The 24,610-nt window shown below is 43.9% G+C and overlaps 1 protein-coding gene across 1 annotated transcript in view; it reads left to right on the forward strand.

Moving 5' to 3' along the window:
• The window catches only part of LOC121002204 (kinesin-like protein KIF18B), a 92,548-nt gene extending 68,184 nt beyond the window's left edge, over positions 1-24,364 (forward strand). Inside the window, exons 11-16 of the mRNA XM_040433561.1 lie at positions 14,983-15,068; positions 17,406-17,635; positions 20,526-21,123; positions 22,231-22,338; positions 23,095-23,198; positions 23,894-24,364. Of these exons, the coding sequence (XP_040289495.1) occupies positions 14,983-15,068; positions 17,406-17,635; positions 20,526-21,123; positions 22,231-22,338; positions 23,095-23,198; positions 23,894-24,021 (1,254 nt within the window). The 3' untranslated portion in view covers positions 24,022-24,364. The remainder of the gene's footprint in view (positions 1-14,982; positions 15,069-17,405; positions 17,636-20,525; positions 21,124-22,230; positions 22,339-23,094; positions 23,199-23,893) is intronic.
• The last annotated feature ends 246 nt before the right edge of the window (positions 24,365-24,610 follow it).

Consider the following 24,610-nt stretch of genomic DNA (forward strand, 5'->3'; position numbering starts at 1 on the left):
GCGATTCAGGGAATATGTTATGTATTAGGTAGTGCCTAGCCGGGCAGGTGTTCATTTGTATCGTTTTGGGTGTAAAGACTGCCAAATAAATGCACCTTTGTCTGGAAGGAAGTTTGTGATGATGATCCTCTGTGAGAAAGATGATCCCTTACAATATATATTCAATCCCCTTATTAACCACCTCCGGACCGCCTAACGCAGGATCGCGTTCCGGAGGTGGCAGCGCTGCGCACAGTCACGCATATACGCGTCATCTCGCGAGACGCGAGACTTCCTGTGAACGCGCGCACACAGGCGCGCGCGCTCACAGGAACGGAAGGTAAGAGAGTTGATCTCCAGCCTGCCAGCGGCGATCGTTCGCTGGCAGGCTGGAGATGTGTTTTTTTTAACCCCTAACAGGTATATTAGACGCTGTTTTGATAACAGCGTCTAATATACCTGCTACCTGGTCCTCTGGTGGTCCCCTTTGTTTAGATCGACCACCAGAGGACACAGGTAGCTCAGTAAAGAAGCACCACTACACTACACTACACCCCCCCCCCCCGTCACTTATTAACCCCTTATTAGCCCCTGATCACCCCTAATCACCCCTGATCACCCCATATAGACTCCCTGATCACCCCCCTGTCATTGATTACCCCCCTGTCATTGATCAACCCCCTGTAAAGCTCCATTCAGACGTCCGCATGATTTTTACGGATCCACTGATAGATGGATCGGATCCGCAAAACGCATCCGGACGTCTGAATGAAGCCTTACAGGGGCATGATCAATGACTGTGGTGATCACCCCATATAGACTCCCTGATCACCCCCCTGTCATTGATTACCCCCCTGTCATTGATTACCCCCCTGTAAAGCTCCATTCAGATGTCCGCATGATTTTTACGGATGCACTGATACATGGATCGGATCCGCAAAACGCATCCGGTCGTCTGAATGAAGCCTTACAGGGGCATGATCAATGACTGTGGTGATCACCCCCCTGTCATTGATTACCCCCCTGTAAAGCTCCATTCAGATGTCCGCATGATTTTTACGGATGCACTGATAGATGGATCGGATCCGCAAAACGCATCCGGACGTCTGAATGAAGCCTTACAGGGGCATGATCAATGACTGTGGTGATCACCCCATATAGACTCCCTGATCACCCCCCTGTAAAGCTCCATTCAGATGTCCGCATGATTTTTACGGATGCACTGATAGATGGATCGGATCCGCAAAACGCATCCGGACGTCTGAATGAAGCCTTACAGGGACATGATCAATGACTGTGGTGATCACCCCATATAGACTCCCTGATCACCCCCCTGTAAAGCTCCATTCAGATGTCCGCATGATTTTTACGGATGCACTGATAGATGGATCGGATCCGCAAAACGCATCCGGACGTCTGAATGAAGCCTTACAGGGGCATGATCAATGACTGTGGTGATCACCCCATATAGACTCCCTGATCACCCCCCTGTCATTGATTACCCCCCTGTCATTGATTACCCCCCTGTAAAGCTCCATTCAGATGTCCGCATGATTTTTACGGATGCACTGATAGATGGATCGGATCCGCAAAACGCATCCGGACGTCTGAATGAAGCCTTACAGGGGCGTGATCAATGACTGTGGTGATCACCCCATATAGACTCCCTGATTACCCCCCTGTCATTGATTACCCCCCTGTAAAGCTCCATTCAGATGTCCGCATGATTTTTACGGATGCACTGATAGATGGATCGGATCCGCAAAACGCATCCGGACGTCTGAATGAAGCCTTACACGGGCGTGATCAATGACTGTGGTTATCACCCCATATAGACTCCCTGATCACCCCCCTGTCATTGATCACCCCCCTGTCATTGATCACCCCCCTGTCATTGATCACCCCCCTGTCATTGATCACCCCTCTGTAAGGCTCCATTCAGATATTTTTTTGGCCCAAGTTAGCGGAATTTTTTTTTTTTTTTCTTACAAAGTCTCATATTCCACTAACTTGTGTCAAAAAATAAAATCTCACATGAACTCACCATACCCCTCACGGAATCCAAATGCGTAAAATTTTTTAGACATTTATATTCCAGACTTCTTCTCACGCTTTAGGGCCCCTAGAATGCCAGGGCAGTATAAATACCCCACATGTGACCCCATTTCGGAAAGAAGACACCCCCAGGTATTCCGTGAGGGGCATATTGAGTCCATGAAAGATTGAAATTTTTGTCCCAAGTTAGCGGAACGGGAGACTTTGTGAGAAAAAAATTAAAAATATCAATTTCCGCTAACTTGTGCCAAAAAAAAAAAATTTCTATGAACTCGCCATGCCCCTCATTGAATACCTTGGGGTGTCTTCTTTCTAAAATGGGGTCACATGTGGGGTATTTATACTGCCCTGGCATTCTAGGGGCCCCAAAGCGTGAGAAGAAGTCTGGTATCCAAATGTCTAAAAATGCCCTCCTAAAAGGAATTTGGGCACCTTTGCACATCTAGGCTGCAAAAAAGTGTCACACATCTGGTATCGCCGTACTCAGGAGAAGTTGGGGAATGTGTTTTGGGGTGTCATTTTACATATACCCATGCTGGGTGAGAGAAATATCTTGGTCAAATGCCAACTTTGTATAAAAAAAATGGGAAAAGTTGTCTTTTGCCAAGATATTTCTCTCACCCAGCATGGGTATATGTAAAATGACACCCCAAAACACATTCCCCAACTTCTCCTGAATACGGCGATACCACATGTGTGACACTTTTTTGCAGCCTAGGTGGGCAAAGGGGCCCATATTCCAAAGAGCACCTTTAGGATTTCACAGGTCATTTACCTACTTACCACACATTAGGGCCCCTGGAAAATGCCAGGGCAGTATAACTACCCCACAAGTGACCCCATTTTGGAAAGAAGACACCCCAAGGTATTCCGTGAGGGGCATGGCGAGTTCCTAGAATTTTTTATTTTTTGTCACAAGTTAGTGGAAAATGCTTATTTTTTTTTTTATTTTTTTTTTCATACAAAGTCTCATATTCCACTAACTTGTGACAAAAAATAAAAACTTCCATGAACTCACTATGCCTATCAGCGAATACCTTGGGGTCTCTTCTTTCCAAAATGGGGTCACTTGTGGGGTAGTTATACTGCCCTGGCATTCTAGGGGCCCAAATGTGTGGTAAGGAGTTTGAAATCAAATTCTGTAAAAAATGACCTGTGAAATCCGAAAGGTGCTCTTTTGAATATGGGCCCCTTTGCCCACCTCGGCTGCAAAAAAGTGTCACACATCTGGTATCTCCGTAATCGGGAGAAGTTGGGGAATGTGTTTTGGGGTGTCATTTTACATATACCCATGCTGGGTGAGAGAAATATCTTGGCAAAAGACAACTTTTCCCATTTTTTTATACAAAGTTGGCATTTGACCAAGATATTTATCTCACCCAGCATGGGTATATGTAAAAAGACACCCCAAAACACATTCCTCAACTTCTCCTGAATACAGAGATACCAGATGTGTGACACTTTTTTGCAGCCTAGGTGGGCAAAGGGGCCCACATTCCAAAGAGCACCTTTCGGATTTCACAGGTCATTTACCTACTTACCACACATTTGGGCCCCTAGAATGCCAGGGCAGTATAACTACCCCACAAGTGACCCCATTTTGGAAAGAAGAGACCCCAAGGTATTCGCTGATGGGCATAGTGAGTTCATGGAAGTTTTTATTTTTTGTCACAAGTTTGTGGAATATGAGACTTTGTATGAAAAAAAAAAAAAAAAAAAAAAAATCATCATTTTCCACTAACTTGTGACAAAAAATTCTAGGAACTCGCCATGCCCCTCACGGAATACCTTGGGGTGTCTTCTTTCCAAAATGGGGTCACTTGTGGGGTAGTTATACTGCCCTGGTATTCTAGGGGCCCAAATGTGTGGTAAGGAGTTTGAAATCAAATTCAGGAAAAAATGAGGAGTGAAATCCGAAAGGTGCTCTTTGGAATATGGGCCCCTTTGCCCACCTAGGCTGCAAAAAAGTGTCACACATCTGGTATCCCCGTACTCAGGAGAAGTTGAGGAATGTGTTTTGGGGTGTCTTTTTACATATACCCATGCTGGGTGAGATAAATATCTTGGTCAAATGACAACTTTGTATAAAAAAATGGGAAAAGTTGTCTTTTGCCAAGATATTTCTCTCACCCAGCATGGGTATATATAAAATGACACCCCAAAACACATTCCCCACCTTCTCCTGAGTACGGAGATACCAGATGTGTGACACTTTTTTGCAGCCTAGGTGGGCAAAGGGGCCCATATTCCAAAGAGCACCTTTCGGATTTCACAGGTCATTTTTTACAGAATTTGATTTCAAACTCCTTACCACACATTTGGGCCCCTAGAATGCCAGGGCAGTAGAACTACCCCACAAGTGACCCCATTTTGGAAAGAAGAGACCCCAAGGTATTCGCTGATGGGCATAGTGAGTTCATAGAACTTTTTATTTTTTGTCACAAGTTAGTGGAATATGAGACTTTGTAAGAAAAAAAAAAAAAAAAATCATCATTTTCCGCTAACTTGTGACAAAAAATAAAAAGTTCTATGAACTCACTATGCCCATCAGCGAATACCTTAGGGTGTGTACTTTCAGAAATGGGGTCATTTGTGGGGTGTTTGTACTGTCTGGCCATTGTAGAACCTCAGGAAACATGACAGGCGCTCAGAAAGTCAGAGCTGCTTCAAAAAGCGGAAATTCACATTTTTGTACCATAGTTTGTAAACGCTATAACTTTTTACCCAAACCATTTTTTTTTTACCCAAACATTTTTTTTTTATCAAAGACATGTAGAACTATAAATTTAGAGCAAAATTTCTATATGGATGTCGTTTTTTTTGCAAAATTTTACAACTGAAAGTGAAAAATGTCATTTTTTTGCAAAAAAATCGTTAAATTTCGATTAATAACAAAAAAAGTAAAAATGTCAGCAGCAATGAAATACCACCAAATGAAAGCTCTATTAGTGAGAAGAAAAGGAGGTAAAATTCATTTGGGTGGTAAGTTGCATGACCGAGCAATAAACGGTGAAAGTAGTGTAGGTCAGAAGTGTAAAAAGTGGCCTGGTCTTTCAGGGTGTTTAAGCACTGGGGGCTGAGGTGGTTAAAGGGATGTGTCGCTGCACAGTCTGCTCGTACGTCTCGGACCTCATTGTATAGTCGGCCTTTAACATTGAGGACCAACTAAACACTGCTGCTTATTGGAGAGCCTACTGTAGCCCGTCTGGCTGCAACGCAGCTGCGTCGTGCCCTGACACCTACCAGTTCTGGCCATGTCGGACTGTGTGCAGAGAGACGTCCCTTTGATAAGGGGAATGGTAGCACACAGTTGTCCATTTATTTAAATATTTTCAGGAGGAATAACAGAGGAGCACCTTAATGCAGAGTATGCATGAAGTGTTATTTTATTGCGAGTTCATGTCATTACTAAAACAAACACATCAGGACAGCAGACAGGTCCTCTTCAGCATACGAGGGCCAGGTTTCCTGGTGTGGGACAGCCATGAGATAGGTCTCTAGCTGCCACAATGTGGGACAAATGTGTAACCGCATGCCAGAAGGCATGTTGGTGGGGATCATTCTCTCTACAACGCTAAAAGGTTGCAAAACTAGATTTATTTCAAGTCGTAATGGTCATTTTTATGCCGTTTCTGAAAAAGGGGCCTGCTGGGGACAGAGCCAGAAACTGCGATAAGTTATTATGAGATCTATGGCAGCTACGAGCTGAAGTAGATTTTACAGGGTTTTTTGAGATCACTGGCCTGTGAAAAGCAGAGAGAAGGCTGCCGCTCTCACAGGTGCACTGGTGTCTTCTCAAACAGCTGATGGCAGGGGTCCCAGGTATCGGACCCCCACCGCTCAGATACTGAGGACCTATCCTGAGAATAGGTCATCAGTAAAAAATAAAAATCTTGGAAACCCCAGGTGTCGGTCCCTCACCGATCAGATACTGGTGACCTATGCTGAGGATAGGTCATCAGTGGGAAAAAAATCTCGGAAAACCCCTTTAAGTCTGGCACATGGAAAACCAGAGGATGCATTTATTTTATGACTAGGCCTGCATCTCTGCCCGCAGATCATGACTGATGTTGCAAAAGCCAGACTTGGTAAATCAGGGTCAATGTCTGCACAATATGGAGTTAGAGAACCAAAAGCTGTCTCTTCTAAGGGTACTTTCACACTAGCGTTATTCTTTTCCGGTATTGAGTTCCGTCACAGGGGCTCTATACCGGAAAAAAAAACGCTTCCGTTTTATCCTAATGCATTCTGAATGGAAAGCATTCCGTTCAGTATGCATCATGAAGTGTTCAGTTCAGTCCCTTTACGGTATTTGGCCGGAGTAAATATCGCAACACTTGCCGGAATGCCGGATCCAGCATTAATTCCCATTGAAATGTATTAATGCCGCATGCACAGACCTTTAGGCCCCTTTCACACGAGCGATTTTTCCGCGTGGGTGCAATGCGTGACGTGAACGCATAACACCCGCACTGAATCCGGACCCATTCATTTCAATGGATCTGTGCACACGAGCGGTGATTTTCACGCATCACTTGTTCGTTGCGTAAAAATCGCAGCATGTTCTATATTCAGTGTTTTTCACGCATTGCATCCGCGAGCAAGTGCGGGTGCGAATACGTTTTTCAATGATGGTTGCTAAGAGATGTTGTTTGTAAACCTTCAGTTTTTTTATCACGTGTGTGAAAAACGCATTGCACCCGTGCTATAAAAACTGAACAACGGAATCGCAGTCAAAACTGACTGAATTTGCTTGCGCACTTGCATGGGTTTCCCGCAAAGCACACGCGACGCATCCGGAGCAAATCCGGATCGCCTGTCTGAAAGAGGCCTTACTCTCAATGACATAAGTTAGGAAATGGCTGAGCTGCCTTCATACACGTTAGAGATAGGAGCAGAACATCGAATTTGGCACGTAACTGACATGAACAGGGCCTAACAGATCCCATTGACTATGTCATCCGTTTGGTTTCTGTCCAGCAGTCCATTTTGTTAGCGGAGAAAAAAGTCTTGCATGCCCCACTGTTTTGACCGATTTCTGTGACTGAGGCTCCTGAACGAAGCCTCCGACACAGATGTGGACAAGCCCTGATCATGTTCTTCTCTGTGCTGGTGATGCTGTCTCTGCTCTCGTCAATGCACATGGCTTCTCTATGGGGAGGCTGCTTCTGCGTCCCACATCAGTATGTAAAAGGGACACCTTAAACATCTGCTTATTTATCTAATGTATCTGCAATGTATGGTATTTCCTATTATATGTCTGGCAATGTCATTTACACCCACTCGCCCGTAGGTGGTGCTGGCACCACATAATATATATAGTGGGGTGTGTTCTAGCTTAGAGCAGAATGTAGAGGAGAACAGGAAGTTAGTAGTTAGTGAGAGGAAAAGAAGCAAGTTCATGGAGGAGAGGAACAGGCATCGTCCACCATGTAGTCTGCTATTTTTACATCTTGGTCATGGCCAGGTTAAGGGAGTACGCCTAACATTTATCTACAACAGCGTAGAACAGACAAGTAAGTCTGTGTCTGGCTATGGGGAGGGACTAGTGAGGGTTACAGCTGAATCTAGCTTATGGACCTCATTAGCACAAGTGCCTGAGAGCAACTTTCCGAGTGCTAGAGTATCCTGCAAATAATGAAGCAGAAGTGTTTGCCTGCCGCAAGGGGAACGCCCTTATTGGATAACTAACAATTATCATATCCAGTACCAGAGTGCTAGAGTTGGAACTTAAAGTAAATCTTCAGTTTGCCTGTAGAGTATCAGCAGTAGAAGAATCCCTCCATTGACAGCTGCCACTACCTGATAATAGGATTAAAATTGAACTTATTGTTACTTATGCAATACAAAAAGCTTTCCATTGATAATCTGTACCAACTGTCAAGAGACTATTGATTTTCAGTAAATGTTCAACTGGTTTACAGCTGACTCCTCATCCTTTCTACTACACTCAACATTTGTACCTTACGGTGCTGGCGTCACGAACCCGGGGCCCAGCCACCAATGCACCTTAAACACCAATTTCCATCAAGGGCACCTCAACCAACATCTGGCTGGTGTTCCCTGCAACAGAGTGTGCCCTGTAGGATTTCGTGCTGTCTTCCCATCCACTGTACGCCAGCCCAGGGAGGCATCTGCTTACCGGGAGTACAAACAACTACTACCCCCATCGGCCCACCGTGAGTCTTACGTGCTTCCCCTGTGGTTTGGTAGCTCTACACTGCCACAGTAACTACCTAGGAATTATGGAAATATCTTTTCTGAGTGCACAGATGAGAAGTCGATCCTCAAAATATGGGACAAAATATGTAGCCATGATCTATCTAGTCATCAATCCCAGCAGATGTCTTCATGACCCTTATACATCTTAGGGTCCATTCACACGTCCGTTGTTTCTTTCCTGATCTGTTCCATTTTTTGCGGAACAGATCTGGACCAGATCTGGACCCATTCATTTTCAATGGGTCCTGAAAAAAATCGGACAGCTCAATGTCTGATTTTTTTTCAGGAGCCATTGGAAATGAATGGGTCCATATCTGGTCCAGATCTGTTCCGCAAAAAACGGAACAGATCAGGAAAGAAACAACGGACATGTGAATGGACCCTAAGGGTGCATTCACACTACCGTATTTTTGGCTCCGCATCCGTTCCGCAATATTGCAAAAAAGATAGAGCATGTCCTATTCTTGCGGACAAGAATAGGCATTTCTATCATGGGGCCGGCTACATTCACACGGCCGGTATCCGTGTTTTGCGGATCCGCAATTTGCGGACCGCAAAACACATACGGTCGTGTGAATGTACCCTAAATGTGCATGTCTGGATGTAAAAACAATTCAAGTAAGACACATTCTTCATAACCCTGCATGAAACTGTAAGTGCTGTAGAAGTAATTCATCATGTCGGAGCTTCATAGAAAGTGCCCTGGCCATTTGTCTTTGTTCCCTTGATGTGTTTAGCATATGCAGGTTGTTTTTGGCTCTTCAAGGAAGTCCAGGTCTTGAGGCCTCCTCTCCTCCATGTGGCTCCTTGTCCCTGGGTTGAACAAGGTCACTCGCTGGAATACTTGTGCCTGGATTTTCCTTCTATTTAACTGATTGTTTTCAGCTAAGGGGGCTATAGTTATGCACAATGCAAATGAGCCCCCGAGTCATCCTCCTGTTCCATCTGTTATTACCCTGGCCAACCATCTCTGAATGGGCTTGTAGCGCTATGAGATAATGTAGCATCTATTATAGGGGTGATAGAGGCAGTCACCTAGTTCCTCATAGACTGAATAGGATGTAAGTTTCCATTCATATCAAGAGTCACCCCCACCACCATCCCTCCTCCACCAAATGTAATAGAATCAATTATTATTTATCCGGGCTATTTGGTCACCATCTTGGCTTAGTGGTTAGCACTCTTGCCTTGCAGCTCTGGGATCCTGGCTTTCAGTCCGATCAAGCACAACATCTGCCCGTGTCTGTGTAGGCTTCCCACAGGTATTTGTAAATTTGGAACAGTACGACTGAGCATGTTAATGCCGAGTACTCATTTAATGGAGATGAGTAATTATTTTATTTTTTTTTACTTTGATTTGCCTGTTTTACCTGCCACTTCATTTCATCTTGGATTTCTGTTTTCTGCATGTGCCAGAACTCCTGCGGTGCCCTCTTGCAATCACTTAAGCCTGTATTACACTGGCAGATTTTCTGCCAGATGATCGCTAATGTGCGTTCGTAGTAACGATGGTTAGCGATGATCTGGCATTGTAATAGTGCCGCCAATTACAGCATGAACGAGCAAATGCTCATTCATCGGACAATAATGATCGCTGCTCCTCCTCATGCTGTGGAGGAGATTGCCTGCGGCACATTTACCCACATATGTTGCATCTGGGCCTGTAGATCCTGCACACTTGTAGGTTTTACCAAAGCTGGTGTCCCAACTGTTCCCGTAAATACTTATTTGGAGATAAATCTGGGGACCGGGCAGGCCATGGAAGTGTTGCAATCTGGTAAAGACATTCCTTGCTGTGTGTGGGCGGCCGTTATCCTGCTGAAAAATGCCAGTTGGAAGCCCTGCCATGAGAAGCAACATGTGGCTGCAGGATGTCCTGCATATATCGCTAAGGCTGGGTTCACATCAAATTTTTCCCATCTGTTTAACATATACGTTAAACGGATGCCTCGGACTGATGCCACACAGTTCCACCCGTTCACCATAGAGTTCCATTATAAAAAAATATATATATTTATTATACTGTATTTTTCGCCCTATAAGACGCAACTGCCCATAAGATGCACCCGGGTTTTAGAGGAGGAAAAAAAGAAAAAAAAATTGGGGGAACTTAAGGTGTGTTAAAATGTTTAATAAAATACCAAAACTATATTTTGACAATAGAAATATGAACAGTAGCATCAGTAACAACTGACAAGTGAGGATAGACCAGGACATATTGCTTCTCTAATAGTCAGGGAACCCTATAAATTCGTCCTTACTGCTGTCCACATTTATAATGCTCAATTCGTCAGAATCGTCTTCAGGGTCTTCATAAAGCATGCTGTCTTCTTATCGGTCCAAGGTGTTACTGATGCCACATTTTTGAAGGATCTTATGATCTCATCCTGATGGGGGGTGCACACGGCCGGTGCCCTGTATTGCGGACCCGCTGTTTACGGGCTGGGGGATTTGCTGTGACACACTTATGGGATGGCTAACACTTATTGGGGGGTTATCCAGTGACACACTTATGAGGGGGGCACTTTAATAACACTTTGTACCAGTTTCACAGCAGAGCCTCTTTACTGTATACCATTGCATGTCAATACTAGGTCAGTAATGAACACTGTGGACTGGCCTTCTGCTGTAGAGGGCCGCACGTACAGTTGACCAGTTACATGGGAGGATGTAGAGGTGGAGCGGGCAAGTATGCCGGCGGCTCTCCCCTCCTTACCGAAGCCCCGCTGCTCTCCCTCGCACATTGGAGCACTGCTGCCCTCTTCTACCTAATTGCGGCACACAGACAGGTTGGGATTATTTTTTCAGGTACCCTACGTGTTGGGATCAATGTCCAGTACATCGCAGGCTGTTGTCCTTATGCAGTACAGCCTGCGATGTACCGAACACATGCAATGAGACGGACATATATATTTTTTTTCTTCCTGTATTCGTCCTATAATGTCATTTTCCCCCCACTTTTTTTTTTTTTTTGGGGGGGGGGGGGGGGGGGGGTTAAGTACGTCTTATAGGGTGAAAAATACGGTACTTTAAAAATATATATATTTTTACTGCAGGATACAGGAACGTGCTGTGCTGCGTTTGTGTGTGTGTGTATATATATATATATATATATATATATATATATATATATATATATATAGAGAGAGGAAAAGTCAAGGCAGCACTCCTAGTAAAGTTGGTTGGGTGCCAGCGGCGACAACACCTTGCCAAGGTGTACAATATAGAAGAAAGAAAGACACCGCAGCACGTCCGTTGAAGTGAAAAAAGTGGGACCCTTTATTCACCTGTGCGACGTTTCAGTCCGCTTACTGGGACCATTTTCAAGCAATGAAAGCTTGAAAATGGTCCCAGTAAGCGGACTGAAACGTCGCACAGGTGAATAAAGGGTCCCACTTTTTTCACTTCAACGGACGTGCTGCGGTGTCTTTCTTTCTTATATATATATATATATATATATATATATATATATATATATAAATTTATTTTCCTAATGTATACACCATATGGATGCATGAAACGTGATGTGAACCCACCCTAAGCTGTTAGGGCTCTTTCACATGAGCGGATCCCGCGCTTGGAATCCACTGTGTGAAAGAGTGCCAAGCCCCGCTCCGGACAGCAGAGACACGGAGCATTAACATGATTGATAATGCTCCGTGCCTCTCTGTGACCTTTTTTACTACAAAATCACAGTGACAACTTTATCTTGCTGTGATTTTGTAGTAAAAAGATCACAGAGAGGCACAGAGCATTATCAGTCATGTTAATGCTCCATGTCTCTGCTGTCCAGAATGGGGCTTGGCTCTTTCACGCAGTGGATTACCTGCACAGCATCCGCTCGTGTGAAAGAGCCCTTAGTGTCCTCGTATCTCTACTAGGGGTGACCGACTGTCGTATGTAATGCTCCCAGATCATCACACCAGCAGTTTTGGCAGTGTGCTGCTCCACAGCAAAGGCAGGATTGAAACCTTTGCCACAAGGCCTACATACTGGACCCCGAAATGGTCCAGCTAGGGACAGGGGTGTGGAATGAAGGCACCACCTGTGTCTGGATGGTGGACAACAAAACTTTGGGAGCCGCTCATGCTGTTGATCAAAGGATCCTCTCTACTGGTGGTCTGTCTAGGTTGTCTGAAGCCTATTTGCTATGTGTGCCCTCACATAACCACTGCTCCTAACAGCTAGGTACGGAATCGCCTAGATGGCGGGCAATTCAGCGAAACAACCGTCCAGTAACGCGCCCCTCCCCCCATCTCAAAGTCTGTCAACTGTCATAGAATTATGTCTAGCAGTCAACAATCTCTCACCAAGAGGTACACTCTCCAAAAGTAGCCTCTGAGATACTTTTTTAGCGTAGTGGAGAACTTTTACACCTTCTTGTGGCAAGACAGTGTCTAATCAGACCATACCTGTAATCATTTACATAGCTGCCTGAGATATAACTGCAGCAATATACAGTATATACAGCAAACCAACATTTCTATCTGGATGCTTTATTTATTTCCTAGGTCAATGAGTGTAGGTAGCATTGAATGGCAATTATTCAATTGAATGGCCAACCATGTAATGCATGGACGACCTGGGTCCAGAGCAGGTGCTGCCGTGCATTGGCGTGAGGAAGAAAATTATGGCTATATGCCTAGCAAATTTGCACCATTTTTGCCAATCTGTCCGCAGCTCTATAACCGAAATTGAGGTGACAGAATCCCTTTAATAAGTCTCCCTATTATCATCTTTTTCTGCTATCCCTTTAAATAGCCTGTGTCTGCTATTAAACACTGATCTCATTCATTGGGGTTTAGAAAATGCTCCATAAATTCTATTTTAAAATATTTATGTAAATTCATTATTTTTTTTTTTTTTATGAGAGAATTCAATTAATAACCCATAAAAATGTTAATTGGCCAATGTTCTGACGGTCTTGGATTTGCATGTTATTTAATCTGCCTGACAGGCAGTTGGCGGTTTTCATGTTTTGATGGCTGGAGCTGTGATGCAGCTGGGACTAATAATTGGGTATACGCCCTGGGATGCAGCGTACCAGTGACCAGCATCATAACCAGAGTGTTTCCTATTAATCCTTTCCTCTGAAGACATAGGAATGTATTAAACCCCACAATTTAAGTGTCCCTAAATACTATAAATCAGATTTACTAATCCTGTCTAAAATTTAGACAGTCCAAGTTTAGACTAACCAGTCTAAAGATGTCCGATAAATTTGGTGCACAACTTTATGTGCCCTATTGGTTGGCTTGCCTTGCCCCCAAATTTTGGCCTCTCTCCAGCATTGTTCCTTTCCTCCTAAGCCAGACGAGTCTCAACAGGTGTCTAGAACACAGTTTTTTGGTGAAAATTAAGGGGGTTTCGGGGAGTAGAATACTGATGACCTATCCTCTGGACAGGTCATCAGAATCTTATTGATGTGGGTCCAACTCCTGTTACCCCCACTGATCCGCAGTTTAAAGTGGCCACAACCTCCAGTGAGCACTGCGGCCTCCTCACATTGCCGAACATTCACTTCAATGGTACTTTGACCAATGAACATGACATTACTGATCTAGAAAGAGCTGCAGCCTCTTCAAACAGCTCATCGGAGGGGTTGGCAGCATTTGGACTCTCGCGATCCTATATTGATGACCTATCCTGAGGAAAGGCAATCAATACCGACCTCTCCGAAAAATTCTTTAGGCCAGAATACTGGCCCTTTTTAGTTTTGTAAATCTCCTCCAATCTTTATAGTTTTATTACAAATAGTGGATAAATGTGTGAACCCCACATAACGCTAAGACAACCAAGAACAAGCAGGAATCTGGTGGGAATTTAGTTGCGAGGTGGAATTTAAGGGACATTGTCTGCTTTATATTAAAGGGATTTTCATATTGATTACCTATACAGCAACCCCACCGATCAGCTGTTTGAGGAAGCCACGGTGCCTAATGGCGCTTTGGTGAGTGCCAGTGGCCATCTCTCAGCTTACCAAGCACCATGCCATCTATTTGATAGTGGCTGTGCTTCGTATCTCTTGAATGAGACTGATTGCGGCTAGGTAGTGTGACACGGCCTAGGAAGAGGTCTAAGCGCTCACAAAGCGGTGGTGCTGGGTGTGGGACCCCCACCAATCTGATCTTGATGGCCTATCCATTCCCCCTGGTAATTTACAGTCTTTATATATGCAACATAATGTGCCTCAGACACCATGTAACCATATTGTAGTTTGAGTTATATACTGTGTGAATTTTTGCTGAAGTCACTTTGCGAATATTTTTGCATGAAAAACGATCCTACTGGTTCGTGTATGCAGCTCCTGTGCATACCTGGTCTAGAAGTGTTATTCAATCGAACCATGAGGAGTCTAGGTGTTGAGACAGTAATATATATGCTAAAATTTAGCTGACCCTTTGTGATCATGTTAAAAGTAGGAGGCTCCAGCACGCTGGTGGCAAAGTGGTTAGCATTTTAATGCCTTCGAACGTTGGGGTTCAGGTTTGAACCTGACCAAAAGCAACATCTCTAAAGCTTGTATGTGTGGGCTTCCTATGGGTTCTCCAAAAACCTGCTGATGTTTGGGTTTCTAGGATATTGGCCCTGCTGTGTGTGACACTAAAGAAAGGATATTGTGAGCCTTATTGAGGACAGGCTCCGATGTGAGTGATGACTATCTCTAAAATGTTGTCACCAATAGAAAAATACATTCATAAATAATGCCATATTATTTCCTTTCAGGATTCTGGGTCCGAGAGCTTTGACAGTGGAGCAGGAGAGACCAATCTTAGTATCCTGCTGGCTCCCCACAAACATAGCACCGAAAAGTAAGTGACTTGGCAAAATCCTTTTTATTGCAGTAAGGGTACATTCACATGGCACTTTTTGAAGCAGATATACCTCCCCAAAATCAGCATCTCTTCAGTTTTAATGGAAATCCGCATTGATTTGTGTGACAATGGATTTAAAATCTGTGTTAAGAAGTGACAAGTTTGTCCCCACTGAATAGGCTAAATCTGCACGTGGACCCGTGGCAGTTCAAATTGCAAACCCATGGCAGAAATATGTGATTACACTCTGGATTTGGATTCTGCATCAGATTTTCCCACATGACAGACAGGTCATGTGAACGCACCCTAATAATCTTTATCTCCATAGAATAGTAGTGCTCTACTTACTGCTATAAAATATGTGACCCATATTCTCAGAGTCCTGCAACTTGTTAGTATATGTAGTTTCATTCATTGCCGGTTTCACTGTTTGCTGTCAGTGAATGACAGCTTTCACGTTTACACCCTGAGGCTGACAGTGTGTACAGAGGAGAGATGGCCATCTTTGTATCAGATTGGCCAATCTCTCTTGGTGAACTCCATATTACAGGAGCACGGATCTCCACTGGATTCTAAGCTTGTCTGACCTAGGAGCCGACAACCCCAATGCTCCTAACCTGTGCCCCTTTTTAGAAAAAAAAATAAACACTCTCCTATCTGGTTCTGCTGTGCCCACACCACTGCCCCATTCCCGACTTCTTCTTTTGCAGGACCTAAAGTTTGGTCCCATGAGTGCTGCGGCCAATCACATGCCACAGTGATCAGGTGCTTGAACTGCACGTCACTAGGACATCACTAGCAGTGATGTAACGTTCAAACACGCGTGACTGCTGAGGCCAGTGATCGACCACAGCAGTTGCAAGACCAAACGACTTTCAGTCCTGCAAGGACCGAAAGAAGACTGGAACTGGGCAGCAGTGTTGGTACTGCAGAACCACTGACAGATGAGTGTTTATTTTTTCTTAATGGGGCACAGGTTAGGACCGCTTAGGTTGACTGCTCCTAGGCCGGACAACCCCTTTAACACAGATGGACTACCTAGGTTGGATACAGTTGAAAAGGTAAGTTCAGACTGAGTCCTTAGGTTTCTGCCATGGTTTTGCATGTTGAATGCAGTAGGTCCGTTTGTGGTATTAGCCTCATTCAATGGAGATAATCCACGAATGGACGCCCACCGCATAGTCTGCTTTTGTCTGTGCGGAAACCATGACAAGAATGGATGTGTGAACAAGCCCTAAGGCCATATATGGCAGCTTAAAAGCTGCATCAACATTGGGTTTTTACCACTAATCAGCCTGGCTTTCGTATCATTTGGTAATGGCTGCAGGACTTTATTGCAAAAATATGTTTTTTAAGAAATGAAAGCATTTTCAGTAATAAGTAGTATTTTAAATTTTGGTGTAAAGCCTGTATACCTGCCGATTTTTCAGCAGATGATCGATGACGAGAATTCGTATGAATATTTAATACTGCCGCCGATTGCCCGATGAATGAGCAAACGCTCATCCATCAGGCAATACAAATCTTTTGACGTTTAAAAATTATCGTTTGCAGACGGCAGGTCATGGTGTCTAATAATGATCTGCCGGCAAGCCACTATACAGCATGGGGACGAGCGATGGCATAACAATCATTCCTCCCCATGCTGCGGAGGAGATCGCTGCCTGTAATACCAGCTGTCTCCTCCACTAGTGAACAGGCGATTGTGGAATACATCCTTAAAGGGGTTGTCTCACTTTAGTAAGTGGCAATTATCATGTAGAGAAAGTCAATACAAGGCACATACTAATGTGTTATTGTCCATATTGTTTCCTTTGCTGTCTGGTTTCATTTTTCCATCAAATTATACACTGCTCGTTACCATGGTTACAGACCACCCTGCAATCCATCAATGGTGGTCGTGCTTGTACAATATAGGAAAAAACACTAGCCTAAATGCGCTCTCACAGTCCCGGCCACCAGAGAGGCTGACTCTTTTTCCCATAGTGTGCAAGCATGACCACCACTGATGGATTTGAGGGTGGTTTGTAACCATGGAAACGAGCAGTGTATAATGTGATGGAAAAATGAATCCAGCCGGCAAAGGAAACAATATGGATAATAACAATACATTAGTAAGTGGCTTCTATTAACTTTCTCTACATGATAAATGCCACTTACTGAAGTGAGACAACCCCTTTAACAGACCTGAAAACTGCATGGCTAGTTAACACCATTAACTAAACCACTTGAGGTTTTAACAGTGCGTCTTTTGAATACGGTTTAGAAACGCTACATAAGCACATCTTAACCAGAAGGTGTAAACTCAGCCTTTAAAATTGTTTGTGTTTCCAGGCTGGTCACTGCTCTCTTGAATGTTGCACGAAAGCAGTACGCCATTCTGAAACGAGCCAACTTACAGACCCCAGAAATAGATGCGGAGCTACAAGCATTGGAGATGTTAGCCGCGGGGGATCGGCGAGTCACTGAGACAATGCAGACCGATAAAGAGGAGAAATCTGATCTGCAAGAAGAAAACAGTAAAAACCTAAAAGAAGATGACAATCGGCTGCCATCAATGGAAGGTGAGTTGAGTCAAGAAAACTAGTAAGTATTGGGGAGCAGCGCATTCTGGGAAATGCTATAATAGGAGGTGGGTGAAATAATCTATGGACAAGCACTGTCCAGGAGTTGTTTCAGTTTTCAGATTTGGGCCTCATGCACACACGGCCTTTGGGCGGGTTGGCAGTCCACGGCCGCCTACCTTGTTCGGAGATGCTGAACGGAGTCACGGAACGGAACACCAGAAGCACTACGTGGTGTTTCTTTCCGTTGTTCCGCACCGCAAATAAATATGACATGTCATATTTTTTTTGCGGTGCGGACAGACCACAGACCCATTCAAGTTGAATGGGTCCGGCCCGCTGCACGGATGTTGTCCGTGCATTGGGGGCCGCAATTGCGGACGGAACTGCCGCACAACGGCTGTGTGCATGAGGCCTTGGTCTCTGTTTTGCTTCAGTATTTTGGATGCAAAAATGAGAAGTAATGTAAATCTTTCCATTGTGACTCCACTCGGGTTTTGTCTGTTACTGATACAAAATACTGACCAAATCTGCAGTGTGTGAATAAAGCCTTAGACAAAATACTGGATGCCATAAATAACAGACCACAATTTACTGGTAGAATTATGGGAGAAAGATAGATATTTTGGTGCTCGCTTCTCCCTGTATTCACACCGCAGTACAGTGTCCATTTGGTGCTTGTGCTGGAGGCGCTTCTGGCGCATACGCCAATTGTATCTGCAGGCTTTTTTTTTTTTCTATCTATATGGACTTTATGATCTATATGGACTAAGCTATATGATACAGAGGCATCCAGTACAGACACCATTCTACAAGATATACATTTTTTTTTTAACATAGGACTCTGGAAAATGGATATACATGAGAGCTATCTGATCAGTGGATGTTTGACACCCGGGGCCTCTGCCGATCAGCTATTTGAGAAGGCGGCACGAAAGCTCGCAGTACCGCCGCGGCCTTCTCGCAGCTTTTCCTAGCACATGTGACGTCTGTTTCATTGGTTACATAGCCCAGGCGCAGCTCAGCCCCATAGAAGTGAATGGGCTGAGCTGCAATACAAAGCGCAGAGAAGAAGATCACAGCGCTACTGTGAGCGCCGCAGCCTTCTCAAACAGCTGGTCGGCGGGGGTCCCAGGTGTCGGACCTCCACTGATTAGATGCTGATGACCTATCCAGAATGTGATTGCGTTGCGGCCCCCAGGTTGGTGTGCAGGTTTGGATTTCTGTCTGCTTGCGTGCAGCTGCAGTTTGTGAGGTGCAAATCGGTTTGTTTCGTCAAACAGTTTTTGAGCAGAGAGGGGCTCCCCGCCACCACATCTCACCCAGCCCTGACCATCTTTCGCCTGTCCCACTGCTCCGAGTAGCAGCACAACCACATTCCCTTTCATTATTTGCTGCGTAGCCCTAGTTCTACCGTCAGTCCAGACATAGTGGAAGAAATCTGTGTTAATTCACTGGCAAAATCCACATGTTACATGCAGATTTCACTGCAGACTCAGTGGATTTAACCCCATACATTGAAGAGATGAAAATATCATCCAGTATCCTGTCATTTTCTGCACAATCCTCACTGCAAATCTAGAACATCTGACCTCAGCCTTATACAGTTGTATGCATGGGGCTCATACAAGTATGATTTCCAGACATGTCATCGGACAATTTCTTAAGAACGTGTTGCCATACTGATTGTTCTCTAATCAAAAGAATGATCCGTGTTTAGCATGTGAAAGCGATAGTGCGATGGTGGCTGGAGGGAAGGTGGAGACAAGCTGCTGGGATAGGTGGGAGTGAGACTTGTGGTGGTCCGTACAGTGATTTGCTAAATGATGGATATATAACTGCATCTATTCCCAGGGCATCACGAGGCTTACAGTTCTGTGTGCACCGAATGTCGTAGAACTGTTCTTGCCAGGGTTTCCCGCTTTGCAGTCAGCGCATCTGATTTAAATTTTTATTCTTGGTTTAGCTTTCCATTTATAATGCTCCATTTCCAGTGCTGGCTGGAGAGCTGTAAAGCAGTCACTCTGCCTCCCCTATGGAGCATAGCCAGACTCTTTGGCCCGTGTAAGTTTAGGTCTAGATGAACTCAGACATTCACTCTGAGGTCTTCTGAATGGATGATTCATCTGTATTTATTACAGCAGATTAAAATGCCAGAAGCTGTGGAATGGAATAGAGATATATATATATATTATAGTCAATATTTGTGCTGCTTTACATTAATGCTGCCACTTATCTGGAAATAAAGATTTAATGAGGACCCATCACCATTCCTGACATCTCTCTTTTAGTACATACATGTTTCTCTGCCTTGTGATGTTCCTGTGTACTGGTGCTGCACTTAGAACATGGAGAGAATTCCGTGGCCTCCATTCACTTACACTGTGGACGGACGGGAACTAGTGCATGCGCAGTCCATATCCAGTGTAAATGATTGGGGACTGCTGATGTACGGAATCCTCTCCATGTTCCGAGTGCACTAAAAGAGACATGTCAGGAATGGTGATGGGTCCTCTTGAAATCATTATTTTCAAATAAGTGGCAGCATTAATGTAAAGCAGCACAAATATTATATATTATATATATATATATATCATATAATATTATATTATAATATATATATATAATATATAATATTATAATATATATATTTATATTTATATTATCTCCATATCTCCATCCATGTTCTGATCACAGTGCCGGCACGCAGGTCAGGGGACCTACATGTAAACATGAATTATTCTTATCAAACTATCGGACATCAGTGCCGATATTGTATTAATGCTTATTGCTAGCTGCATGGATAGGCTATTATTTGCACATGTGTAACTAGTAATATAAACTGACCAACCCCTTTTAATATTTTGTTTTTACTTTGGTTGTATTTCAGACATAATTCCAGATATTAAAGATGAGGAGCCAGTTGTCCTGGCCCCTCCTACCAGGAAACGGCATCCTACCAAACGCTGTCATCAGGAGCTGCTCCCGGACATCAGCCCCACACTCCGCAGCCCTGTGGTGCCAGTGAAAAGGAGAAGAGCTGAAACACACACCCCGTCTAAATCGCGCCAAGCCCATCCCAGCACCCCAGAGGTGCATGTCAAACGACCAAGAAAATCCTCCATCCCTAGCCGACAAAACCTCCGATCAAGTGCAAATCCATTTCCTAATAAACCCACTGACCTTCCTGCCGCCTGTCAGTCTAAACAATCTCTCTGTACGCCAAAGCAAGGTTCGCAAACCGCACCAGTTGTGCTGTCTCAGACAGTCACAAAAGGCCGGGTACCACTCGGAACGTCTGCTCTCCAGAACAGTGCGATGGTTCACACTCAAGCTCTGAATATCAGGGACATGAATACCACATTTGACTTGTCGGAAGAAGGCTGGATGGTGTCAGAGATGGACAATACTGTGACTTTTGGTCCCTCAGAAATTTCTGGCTGGAAAAGTATTGGCGTGCCACAAATTGACTGCAGATTTGTAAAAAGGTTGGTAGCTGGTCACCATTGAATTTTATTGGGGTAATGTTTGTGGGGTTGTGTATTAGATGAAATATTGTCATGTGATTTATTGGCAAGATATTAAAGGGGTTCTGCAGTTTGTTTAAACTGATGATCTTTCCCTGGATAGATCATCAGCATCTGATCTTGCCTGGGCGGGGCTAAGCTCTGTTCATTTGAATGGAGCTTAGCCCTGCCCAGGCCATTGATACAAGTCGTGATGTTACTGGGCCTGCGGTAAACGGTGAGAAGGCCGCGGCCTTCTCAAACAGCTGATCGGCGGGTGTCGGACGCCCGCCGATCAGATGCTGATGATCTATGCAGAGGATTGATCATCAGTTTAAACAAACTGCAGAACCCCTTTAATATATTTGTGTTTTAATATTTGTGGCTTGATTATAAAGGTCTTTGAATTATGTGAAGTCTTTTGCATTTTTTGGTTCTATATATACAGAAAAAGTCCATTAGCTGATTGAAAAGTGGGGGAAAAAGTAGCATGCTATTTGTGCCCAATGCGATTTATCAGGCGTTTTCAATTGACTAATGGAACTTAATCTAACACTTAACCTCCTTGAGGTCCATGGGGCATCCCTGGCAGCTGTGGTCTCCTCACCAGGGTCACCGAAGAACTGACGCTGATGTTGATATCATTGAATAAAGTTGGTGCTTTCTTATGTATTTGCATGACCATCATTAGTCGCTGCATTAGTCACCACTTTAAACCCTAGAATGTTGTAGACCTTCATGGATCTGCCACCAGGGATAATTCATGTAGCCACATTCCACTCTGACCAGGAGACAGGAGTACTGAACATAGGTCCCCCTCTATTAACTCAGAATAAGGGTCCATTTACACGTCCGCATCCGGTCCGCATTTGCGGATCTGCACTTCCGGATCCGCAAAAAAATAGAACATGTCCTATTCTTGTCCACAATTGCAGACAAGAAAAGGCATTTTCTATGAGAGTACATTGCCGGTGTCCGTGTTTTGCGGATCCGCAAAACACATACAGACATGTGAATGGACCCTCATCTGAAGATGGGTTATCTAACCTGCAAAACATCTTTAACAGTGAGAATCTCTTTCACCCACAGCTCCGATATTCCTGTGTTTACCACAAATGCACTTTCAGTAAAGGGTACCACTGCTTCATGTGCTTCAAGTATGAAATCGTACAGTCAGAGAAGAAGGCGATCTATGAGGTGAGTACTTGAACACTATGGTGTAAATTACACATGTATGTCGCGGGGTCTGAAAATACAGAAGTAAAACACAAGGCAACAGAACTTAAATATAATATATGGATTATACATTTTACTAATGTTCTATTCACTATATAAATGAATATAAGGCACTTATCCACCACTGCAAAGTGACCTCTTTTAGATGGGATCCTACTCTACAATGACTCCTCTCTTTGTGCCAAAAAGCCTAAAATGAATTCACAGAGAGCAGGCTCCAGATATATACTGCACTAATGAAAAGTGCATGAAAGAGCCTTCTTTCTCTGAATTCATTTAAAGTCTGTTGGCACAAAGCAATGAGTCCTTGTAGAGTAGGGTCCCATCTAAAGAGGTCACCTTAGCGTGGTGGATGGTTATTGCTAAGTGCTTCATATTCATTTACATTGTGAATATAGCATAAGGAATAGCTACAATCCTTATATTCAATGTTAGCAGAGTGCCTTTGCATTGTATTTGGTTTTACTTCAACACTAGCTCTATTACTTCATTGGCCTGCGCTAACTGTTACTGGTTTTGGGCAGCTGGAAACAGTGATCATTATGACTTTTTCATATATACATTATCCTCCAGATATACCAGTACAGCCAGTGATTTTTATCTTAATCCTGTAAATAGAGAAGCCACACATGCTGTGCGTGTAAGTAACTTGTGTCATCCGTGTCTTCACCTTTAATGCTTTTCACTGACCTCTCCAATGTGTCCATTCTTCACCAGTGCAACTTCCTCACGTGTTGGCAATGGGACAATCAGCCAAAGTCGTATTGGCAGGTTACAGTTGAGCACAGGAAAACTGGTAAAACGGCCACCAACTATAGCAGGTGAGATAGTGTAAGGATGGCAAAAAGAAGATTCTCAACAGATTTGGTTGGTGCACTGTAGGCACAAAATGAACACTCCAGGGATAACTAAACTTGTGCATCTCCACCTTAGACACATAGTCCTTTGTTAATTTCTTAATATATCTTTTTAATGGTCAGGGGTCATTTTTTTCTGATACAGAATTCCAAATCCACTGCATAGACATAGATTTAAAAGAATAATGTGTGAGCTACGTGCATCTACCACTAGAGGGAGCTCAGCTTAATGCATGCTGTTATTATTCAGTTCAGTGTATAAATTAGTATGCAGTAAGCTCCTGAGCTCCCTCTAGTGGTGCCTGCAGGTAACAAACATGTTATATTTTAATTCTATGTCTGTGCCAGGGAGGTACATGTAGGGAGTGCAGAGAATGTGGTTGCTCCTCGGCCCAAGAGAACCACAAAATCTCTCTTCCCATTTAAGGAGACAGTACTATTAATGAAGCATGATATGTGGAAGCCCTGTTAGTAATTTTGTACTGGAGTCAAGGAGCATCTGGTGTATTCAGCGGTTTCGGGTAGCTGTATTAGAAAAACTGAGCTCTAACTATTAAATAGATATATGGTTATATACCTGACATGGCTGAATGTACCTAAATCTAATGTATAATTCTACAATATAGAATTGTAATTCTAATTCTTAGTTCTCTCCACAGAGAAAGTAACCTGCAGCCCCCGGGGACAGAGTACCAAGAAGACAGGAAAGGGGACTGTGGCCTTTGGCCGGTCATTAGGTGGCGCTCCAATGACTCGATTAATGCAGCTTGCAGCATCTAGGACTTGAAGACTCCAGTTGTTCATATGCTAACGAAACTTTTTTTTACCTCAACTCCCCGCTGCCTTTTAATAGCTCTTAAATGGGTTTACACGAGCATCACTTCTTGTTAAATGCCTCACCGCCAAATGTTCTTGACAGAGGTGGCTCTTCACTGTATTATTTAGATTTTCGGCTGAGCTAGTGATACATTCCTGAACTGGCCGGACCTGAATCGGACCTGAAACATTTTAACTGGATTGTAGTATAATTTTATCATTTTATTTGCTGCAAAATGGAATAGAAAATGTTAGTGGCATTACATTTTTTGATAGTTTTGATATAATTTTCACTTTGGCTGAATCACAGAGGAGGACAATAGAACAAAGAAGGGTAATAGGTGGAATAAATCAGATTGCCATGTGAATTCTGATCAGTAACTTCAGTTTGGATCCACATATCTAGCAATACTAAGGCTGGGTCATGGGCCACCCGCATTGGTTTGACTCAAAGTCACACTATTTACTTCACCTGTACAGACCAGGAGACCACAGTGGTTCTCACCAACTACATGGAAACCAAGCCTAAACCTAAAGTGGTTGTAGTAGAACAGATACAA

The sequence above is a fragment of the Bufo bufo genome, chromosome 1 (genome assembly GCF_905171765.1).
Source record: "Bufo bufo chromosome 1, aBufBuf1.1, whole genome shotgun sequence".
Classification (NCBI taxonomy): domain Eukaryota; kingdom Metazoa; phylum Chordata; class Amphibia; order Anura; family Bufonidae; genus Bufo; species Bufo bufo.